Here is a 9287-nt window from a genome sequence, read left to right on the forward strand (position 1 = left end):
CCAAAATTGCCCATATATCTCGAGAACTGTTGCCCTCGCTCCCACCAGCGAAGAACCCGCCCATCGGCCAACCGGTTCGCCCGAACCAGGTTGTCGGAAACCCATACAACCGTCATCCCTCCATGGCCTCGACCTCTCGCACTCATGGCGTCACGGGCCGGATCCGAACCGCCACGGCCAATCTCCACGAGGACAACCAGTCTCTTATCTCCGTAAGCTGTTAATTTTTATGCCTTTTTATTTTTGTAGGAAAAAAAATAGCAGTTTATTGTTGTTCTTATGGAAGATTATCTGTGGTTTCAGGATATTGGGAAAGCTTTCAGTTTGATGAAGGAAATTGCAGTCGATTTCGAGAGTGCTAAGCAATTTGAGAAGGTAATGTCCTTAAACGAAAAGTGGTTTTAATTTCTGAAATTTGTAGGTGCTGCTAAAAGCCTGGAACTTTAGCAAAGTTCTGAAATTTTTGAGTAATTTGAAATTTTGGGTTTATCTAATGTTTTGCCATTTGGATATGGTTTGGCTAGAAACTGTTAAGATAAAATGGAATTGTAACTGTGATTAAACTGGCCCATCATAGATCATAGATTGAAGATATGAATTATTTCTCGAGATATGAGAACTCGAAACTGTGACAGGTGAAGGAGCTCGAAAATGCCGTTGTTGAATTGGTGGCTACTTATGAAGACTGTTCACATTTTTCGTCAGCAATTGAATCTGTTGGACATAAATACCAACCTGGGCCTGAGGTGCTAGGAATTTTCTTCTTCATGTATTGTTTCTCATTCAATGACTTTGCTTATTCTTGTTCCGATCTCGATTGACTTATTTGTTGTTTATGGGCCAGCTTACTGATTTCGATAAGTTGTTCAAGAATGAGGTTGCACAGCTGAAGGCAAACTCATCTTCAGTTCCCCAAAACCATCCTCTGATACGTCAATTCCGGGAAGTTGTCTGGGTATGAACTTTTGTACTTTAAATGCACAGAATAAGATTTTGAAAATTTTCGCTGACTTTCGACGATGCTGTTGGACAATACTAAAGTAAGCACAATGAATTAATAAATGCTTCTTATTTTGTTATTAGTAATAAACTTTACCTCGCCTTTCTTATGACAGGCAAATTCAGCTGGAATGATGCTAACTAGTTTAGAAACCAAACAATTGTTAAAAGCACTTTTCTGCCTAACTTAGCAATAGTTTGTCTAATTATTTTATTTCTTGAGTTGAAGGGAATGTTATTTATGTCTATGGCTAAAAGGGTATAAAATTACATTAACTGAGCAAGTAGTTTTCTGGTTAAGCTCTATTCTGACTACTGTTTGCCAATCCTTAGACTAAATGGCCGTTGTAACCTTGGTGCTGCATGCCAGTATATGAGTATAATTGTAACTGCATAGTGTTGGGAGAAGTAAACCACTTATTAGAGTGTAGCAGGTCTTACTTCAAAGAGAATTGATAGTTTTATGTGTTATATCTTTTCCCGAATGAATATGATCTGCGGAGATACTGTTTATTGTAGTTTTTCTTATTCTTGTTTAAGGGTAGAAAGACCATTTATGGTGGGCGTGTATGCTGGCCTCTGTTGACAAATAAAGGCTTAATTCCGCTTATGACAATAGGTTATGTTGTATGATAGTTCTGTGATAATATCTTGTTATGACAATTGTTTCTGTGGTATGTATCTCCATGCTTGGGAAGGAATATTAAGTGCTTCATTGGTATCTAAATTATACCTCGTCTGATGCATTTTGAAACTTGTAAGATCAGTCATCTGTGTTGACTGTTGTTAAGGTTACTACATATGTTTGGATTTCAAATCCTTCTTTTGCTGCATGTTTCATTTCTCCGTCATTCTGTACCTCATAATTTTGTCTCATGCTTAATCCTCTTTATATTTTTGTAAACCTGAAGTTAAGGGATGATTGCAATCTTTCTGTTATGAAAATGTACAGTGGAAGTAGTGGAAAGTAAGTTCCTTATGAAAATTATTTGTTCATAGTGTTCTTTGTTTGTTAGGCAAATGTTTATAGTTTAGTGTAACTTTAGCAGTAAATCTGCCGAGGAGCAGAGAAAGTATTGTTTAAATTGAAAGTGTCTGTATCGTACCAAGGAATGGAAGCTATTATTATTGTTAATATTCTACCACGGATGTATGTTATTTGCTTGTCTCAAGTTTTTATTTCTGAGTTGGAGTTTTTAATATTTTTCTGCAGAAAGTCCATCACGCAGGAGAACCTATGCCAGGTGAAGAGCAGGAGGACATTGTAATGACGAGCAACCAAAGCACTATTTTGAATGTCACTTGTCCATTAAGTGGAAAGCCTGTCACTGAACTGGAGCATCCAGTTCGCAGGTGATGTATCAGTTTCTTCAGACATTTATCTTTTTCTTTGTTGGGAAAATATGAATTTACGGTCTTTGCTGAATGTTGGTGTGGCATAGACTTCTAGCATTGAGTATTTATGTGTGTTTATGCGTTTCCAGCCCCTTCTTATATTTACTTTAGCTCGTACTAGACTGTTGTAGACCTTTCTAATGTTAAAGTTTTTTCTTGGTGTATTTTTTCCCCAAATGCAGTGTCGTATGCAAGCATGTTTACGACAAAGGACATATCATGCATTACTTACGGGAAAACAACACACGATGCCCTGTTGCAGGTATATTTATTTTTTGTTCCCCTACATCAGTTGGACTTATACTTTGGTGAGATTGCTAAACCCCTTTGGTTTTTCCTCCTATCAGCTTGCCCTGCGAAATTGAAGTCAGATAAAGTGAAGGATGATCCACTGTTAGCCGCTGATATTGATGAATTGCGTAAAACGCAGAATCAGAATGTCATGACTGATGTGATGGACGTCACTGAGTTTGAAGAGTGATTGGATGATTTCGGGATGTGAAAAGTTTCTAAATGACATTACAGCTTTAGCTATTTCGACATCTTTTAGGTCATTGTGAAGTAGTCAGGTATTCTGTATTATGGTTTTGTATAGAGTGACCTGGTTTTATGATATTGCATATGTAGTACTAGTAGTTGAAAGCACTTCCAGTTCCTTCTCTCTGTTGAATTCTTTTAGACTGCATTTGGACAAGTGCATTAACATGAGGCATTCAGTTGGATTGCCTGATTCAAATTGTTTACTCGGTTAAATCTCATTATTCTATATTTGAAGTGGTTTAGAGAGTAATTGTGAAAGAACCAGTTAACCTAGTTGTACAATGAACAAAGTTGGAACTCACAACTTCTTTGGGCTGTGCCATTGGGTTTGAGTAACTACCTATTCTTTGTACTAGCTCTCTTATGTGTGATGAATTTTCAAGTTTCACATGTAGATAATATAAATGGGTGATGTTAAGTACGTGTGATTGTTGGGCTTCACATGTGAGCCAATTTGGTATGATACCATGAAGAAAGTTGAGGTTCCACCATAAAATCAATTGGTAGTATAGGAAGTAATCCAACCATTTACAAGTCCTTGCATAATTTGGTCTTTCACCAATGTGAGACTTCGTTCTCACATTCTCACACGTATTAATAAAAATAATTCCAACCCCAACATATTAAGACAAATAATGTTTCTTACAGTGTAGAAGCCTAATTAAAACGTAACATTAGATTTCAACACAAAACAAGCAAATAAAAACAATAAACGTGCAACTACACAAAAAAAAAAAAAAAAAAGGTAGAAGCTAATTTACAAGCTCTTTCAGCTTCTGAACAAACCTATCGATATATCCACTCATAAACCCAGGAGTTGCTAACGTTTCCATCCACTTTGCATGGTTCTTCTTCACCATAACACCCACCTCACTCTCCTTATCCATCACACTTTTAATAGCTTTGCTCAAACTCTCCTTCGAAAACCACCCACTCTCTTCCCTCCCCACCTCCACAGCAACCTCGAGCTTTTTAACCAGCAATTTGGTGTTCAAGATTTGGTCACCAAGATGTGGAACCAGCACAATCTGTTTGTCACTCATCAAAGACTCCCACATTGATCCAAACCCACAATGGTTCACAAAGCACCCAACTGCTGGGTGGTTCAAAATCAATGTCTGCTGCACCCAGCTCCCAACCACCACCCCTCTCCCTTTAACCCTCTCTTCAAACCCTTCCGGCAATGCCTCTTCAATTGTCTCGCAACCCAACGGCGGTTTCAGAGCCACAAAAAATGGCAACCCAGTTAGCTCAAACCCTAACACGAGCTCTTGAAATTGGCTTTTTTCGAGAACCCATTGGCTCCCGAATGCGCAAAACACCACAGATCCAGCCTCAAACCCAGCAAACCACTTCGCCCACCGGTCCTCTAATTGTTCAGTGTTGTTATCGGATCCCAGACCCAAAACAGGACCGGTTAAAAGCACCGGCCTCTTATACTGATCTTCCATATAGTCACACATATCACCCTCCAGCTCTCTGCACGTTCTAATGGACAAAGCGTCACATTCTTTCATACAAATTATGGTCCGATCGTAAAATCTGATCCCGTCCCCAAACGGCTCCGTTATGAACGTCAACGACCGGGCCTCGTGTCCTTGGAGAACCACAGTCGTTGACGGGTACCCAGCAGGTGGGACCCCTAGCTCCTTCGCGGTAATAGGCCGGTCCTTGGGGACCTGACGCGCTGGGACAAGCGCAATAGCGAGAGCCGCAGCGCATACAACATTGTAACAAACGGACTTGATGCCGTTTTTCCTCGCAATCTCCGGCACCCAATGTGCAGCGTCGTACAATACAAAGTCGGGTTTGTTTGCGCTCAGGAAGTGTTCGATTTGGTCGCGTGTGAGGTCCATTGCAGCGGCAAGAAAATGGATGTTGTGAATGGGGATTTCCGAGGCGATTTCGGTGCCCTCAGGGAGGCCGTTGAAGTGGGGGACGGTGACTGGAGAGAAGGTGATGAGGTTAGGGTGGTGGTTGAGATGTTCGAGCTGAAGGATAGCTTTCTTGGGCACCAAGAGAGTGACTCTATGGCCTCTGGCAGCGAGCTCGTTGGAGAGGTGAACGTATGGGGTGATGTGGCCCATGGCAAGCCATGGGAACATGGCTAAGTGAAAGCTTGAGGGTTCTGCCATTTTTAGGGTTAGACGGCTAGCTCTCTAGCTCTTGGAAAGTATGGTGAACTACAGTTCGCATGCAGTGAGATCTTGTTTGATGTTACCTCGTTTGTTTGGTCAAAATCTCAGATTTATTTGCAAAATTTGTCGGATCGTTGGTTATAAGCGTTTATGTTTGTTGGCAACCACGCGAAAGTTGGTGAAAACTTTGGCCCAATTGCTACAAATAACTCGACTTGTTTCTAAAGGGAAACGTTGAAATTTTCAAAGACTGCATTGGTTACTAACTTACTATGCGTGAACGAATTTGTTCAAGTAACAACTTGGTGAAACAAAGAGTTGACCAAAACAAGTTCTTGGTTTCGATGAAAATTAAACTTCAGTTACCCCTTCTTTAGATTTCTTTTATAAAAAAATGTTACTCTTGTTACATTTTTCATACCATATTTGTATCACCTTTCTAATATAGCTGAGAATCACATATGTTGGTGGGTCTTATCTTTATAAGAAAGATAGTACAAATTTAATAAGTGTAGCATTACTCGTCTTTTATAAAATTTACGATGTTACTTGTCATATCCGTTTTATTATTTAATTTAGTGGTGAATTCTAATCCAAAAAACAAGGCACCTCTTTTTTCTAAAGCAATAATGAAGATCACGGATCAATACTTGTGGTTGCGGAAGTTGTATAGGAACCTCAGACATTATTTTCTTCCGACATCAAACGTGTCTGCATATACATGCAAGTTTGACGTATAATCAACATCTAATGAGAAGTGGTAATTACGCATCAAATAGTATATAAATGTGCTACGAAAATATAGTTTCCCTGGCAACATATTGTAGTAATCTCCTTACCATTAACGTACTTTTCTGTGTATGATTAGGATCGGTTGTTAATATTAGTATCAATTAATGTCGCGGAGTCCGTGATATTTGTTAGGATAATCAAGCTCCTCATCAGTAACTAATCATATTTCAGATGCATGGCTATTGGCCAAGAATGATCTCTGCACGCCGTGGCTAGAGTCAGCAGATTGAAGAGCATGAGTCTTGCACCGTGAAAGTAAAGTAATTAAGGTTACCATCCGTTATTGTTCTTGGTTTAAGCTAGTCAACTCTATCTCCCCATGGAAATTGGAAGGGAATTTTGAAGCTGATGGGCTTAGAACTGTGACCTAACACTTGATCTGGGTTGAACATTTTTGGACTCTCATCCCTTTTCATTACTTTGAGCCATCTTGAAGATTGTATTGGGGTTACTAGGCCTGTCATGTAATTAGATTCACACTTCAAATAAATAACAAAAAATAACAAATTCCATACGGAGTATTGTACATTGCCATAATCAATACTATTGTAAATACACAGACTACTTGTCTAACAGACATCGACAGTTTGCACATTTGAATAACAGATAACGTTACGAACATCATATCAACAAGGATAATTACTTGTCTAACAGACATCGACAACTTGCATATTTGAATAATAGACAACGTTATGAACATCATATCAACAAGGATAATGCTAGGAAGACCAAATTTTTTAAACCAAATTTGCAAACCAAATGATGTGATTGTTGATTATTGAATCATTACTTAAGTATTAATTGAGGTGCTTATTTCTTATTGGTGACACATCATTTTGTTTATAAATTTGATTTAAAATTTTGGTCTCCCTAGTATTACCCAATCAACAATATCTATTATATATATATATATATATATATATGAGTGTTTTAGACTGTCACTTGTTCCGCCTCAATCATCATGTCAATCTTTTTTTTTTTCACAAACGATAAGATAATCTGCACTAATTTCATCTAAACTACAAAAATGAAAATTCGATCTTGAATACATAGGATAATCTACACTAAGTTCAAATACGCATGTCAATCTCTAAAACGGCCAATTTCCATATTACTTTGTTTGTCAGAGAGAAGTGTTTTCTTTGTATTTATTTTGACACCTAGTACCTTAGCTGTCATAAATATTATACGCAAAAACATCATGTGCATCTCTCTATAAACAAAAGTTCACCACATGGAGAGTGTGCTGGCATCGACCCTGTCATTGACATAAGTTGTTGACCCTTCTCCATATTTCTTAGTTGTATGAACTTAAGTGCCACACTCCCTGCTTTGAAATCTTATCTCGTCTCTCCACTTAGCGCACATCATGGTTCCTCTCTGTCCAAATGCATGTATTTCCACATTAAAATATGCTTTTATCCCGAAAATTATGTCTTACAAGAACATGGTTCCAAGCCCCCACATGGCTTCCCAAGTCAGCCCACAGCTAGCTGTGTTTGATCATAATTTTTTTTTTAAATTTTTTATATATAACTATTTTGCAGGTTAATTTAAAGGCCAAAATATGGGTGTCTTTTACTGGTTGAAATCCGAGAGGAACTACTTTTGTGTGGAGCCATGGAGCCTGTTGGTGATGACCCAAGTAGGAAAGAAGACAATGTGGAAGAAGCCAATGATCTTTTGGAAGAATGTTGGTTTTTTGATAACTTGCTCAACAGGAAACAGAAGATGCTAAGGTGTCTTTCTGATCCTCATAGCAACTCATCAGATTTTGGCCAAGAAATGTCAGTGAAGATGAATAAGGCCAAAGAAGGCGGTGGATTTTCCGGTCCAAATTTGGTTCGGACACCGTCGTTGCCGCTTCATATAGGGAGGCAGGAGAATGTTCAAGTGAAGCAAAGTGGTGGTAAGAGTGGCGTGAGAAAATTGACAAGGCAAACGTCGCATCAGAAGATGCTGCAGACAACAACGTCCCAACCGCCGGTTTGTATTGGGAGGAGGACAGAAGGAGTTCAGGATAAAGAAAGTGATATCAGAAGAAGTAAAGTAAATGGGCAACCGGTGCGTCACAATTTGCTCAGGACACCCTCCTTGCCACCATGCCTAGGAAGAGAAGAGAGAAACCAAGAAAGTGTTCCACAAAGACACAAGGTACTAGCTAGCTATGACCATTATGTTTTTAGTTTTTACTTTAAAAACATACTTTAATCATAATTATGGATTAATAGTTTGAGAAAAGTCTCCTTGCACTCCTCTGATTCACTCGCTTATACATTTATGGATAATAACTTTTCTGGAGCATCAATAACAGCTCACTATTAAGAAAACAACGGTATAGTTAATCGGTCGTTATCTTACAATGTTCTTACGTTTGATTATTGCAGGGGCTCATGACACAATGTTCTAGCATTCCAAGATATAGACCCTCAAAAACCACAGAAGGGGAAAGCAATATGATTAGTACGAATGGAATTAAGGAAATGAGGCGCCGATGCCCTAATCAACTGACGACGAGAAAGAGCCTAAGTGATCTTGAAATTGAAGAACTGCAAGGGTTCAAGGACTTGGGGTTCACATTTGACAAGGAAGAGTTGACCCCTAGTGTGGTGAACATACTTCCTGGGTTGCAAGACAAGAAGAGAAGTGAAGATTTGAACCCGGCACATGTTAGGAGGCCTTATCTTTCTGAGGTGTGGCTGGCGCAAAGCAGCGCAGCCCCGCCACCTCCAAATTTGGGTGCAACTCAGTCTGCTGAAGACATGAAGGCACAGATCAAGTTCTGGGCTAGATCTGTGGCTTCTAATGTGCGCTAGGGAATTTTATTTTGTGATATTTAACTTGATTTACATACCGATCGATTATGTAGTCTGATTGTATTAAAAAAAGTAACATCCAGTAATCCATTCAAACCAATTAATCCAACCCAATTTGATTCGCTTCAATAACTTTGATGATCTGATTGGATCATCAAATTCAAAAATCTGTGTGAGATAGAGAGAGGGAGAGGGAGTTGCAATTGTCTAGTCTCAATGATCCGCTCTCATGTGATACTCGAGTTTCTATTGTATTATTTCACTTGATATGTATTATTTATCATTTTTATTTTGTGAAATACTTTTTCAAAAACTGTTTGTAAAAATGATACCAAATCAGCCAAAATGTTTCTAATTTTACATTTATAGTCATCTCTATATTCATGAAAGACCATCTACTTGAACCATATTTTGTAGACCACATAATATGGCGATTAATTGTGGACTTCCTATTTAAATAATTAAAGACATAATTTTGATGATCCAATTGGATCATCAAATTCAATAACTTTGATGATCCAATTGGATCATCAAATTCAAAAATCATGTGTGAGATAGAGAGAGGGAGATGGAGTTGCTGTTGTCTAATCTCAATGATCCACTCTCA

General features: G+C 38.6%; 3 protein-coding genes across 3 annotated transcripts; 2 read left to right on the top strand and 1 right to left on the bottom strand.

Moving 5' to 3' along the window:
* Positions 1-3137, top strand: LOC126615326 (E3 SUMO-protein ligase MMS21-like). Its single transcript, XM_050283144.1, has 7 exons — positions 1-212; positions 304-375; positions 636-746; positions 845-955; positions 2213-2352; positions 2577-2656; positions 2742-3137. The coding sequence occupies exons 1-7, from the start codon at positions 123-125 to the stop codon at positions 2873-2875; spliced, it is 738 nt and encodes a 245-aa protein (XP_050139101.1). The 5' UTR covers positions 1-122; the 3' UTR covers positions 2876-3137.
* Positions 3138-3588: 451 nt separating this feature from the next.
* Positions 3589-5186, bottom strand: LOC126615322 (UDP-glycosyltransferase 79B6-like). The gene has a single exon (XM_050283139.1). It carries the CDS (start codon positions 5067-5069, stop codon positions 3687-3689), a length of 1383 nt encoding a protein of 460 aa, XP_050139096.1. The 5' UTR covers positions 5070-5186; the 3' UTR covers positions 3589-3686.
* Positions 5187-7401: 2215 nt separating this feature from the next.
* LOC126615323 (uncharacterized) lies at positions 7402-8973 on the top strand. Its single transcript, XM_050283140.1, has 2 exons — positions 7402-8018; positions 8252-8973. Exons 1-2 carry the CDS (start codon positions 7485-7487, stop codon positions 8678-8680), a joined length of 963 nt encoding a protein of 320 aa, XP_050139097.1. The 5' UTR covers positions 7402-7484; the 3' UTR covers positions 8681-8973.
* Positions 8974-9287: the final 314 nt, after the last annotated feature.

Source organism: Malus sylvestris, chromosome 3, assembly GCF_916048215.2.
Source record: "Malus sylvestris chromosome 3, drMalSylv7.2, whole genome shotgun sequence".
NCBI classification, from domain to species: Eukaryota; Viridiplantae; Streptophyta; class Magnoliopsida; order Rosales; family Rosaceae; genus Malus; species Malus sylvestris.

Bases quoted from the DNA above. Each gene is read 5' to 3' on its own strand.
- LOC126615323 (XM_050283140.1), top strand. From the start codon at position 7,485: ATGGAGCCTGTTGGTGATGACCCAAGTAGGAAAGAAGACAATGTGGAA. The intron at 8,019-8,251 runs GTACTAGCTAGC...TGATTATTGCAG, and splicing joins GTGTTCCACAAAGACACAAG to GGGCTCATGACACAATGTTC.
- LOC126615326 (XM_050283144.1), top strand. From the start codon at position 123: ATGGCCTCGACCTCTCGCACTCATGGCGTCACGGGCCGGATCCGAACC. The intron at 213-303 runs GTAAGCTGTTAA...CTGTGGTTTCAG, and splicing joins ACAACCAGTCTCTTATCTCC to GATATTGGGAAAGCTTTCAG. The intron at 956-2,212 runs GTATGAACTTTT...ATTTTTCTGCAG, and splicing joins AATTCCGGGAAGTTGTCTGG to AAAGTCCATCACGCAGGAGA.
- LOC126615322 (XM_050283139.1), bottom strand. From the start codon at position 5,069: ATGGCAGAACCCTCAAGCTTTCACTTAGCCATGTTCCCATGGCTTGCC.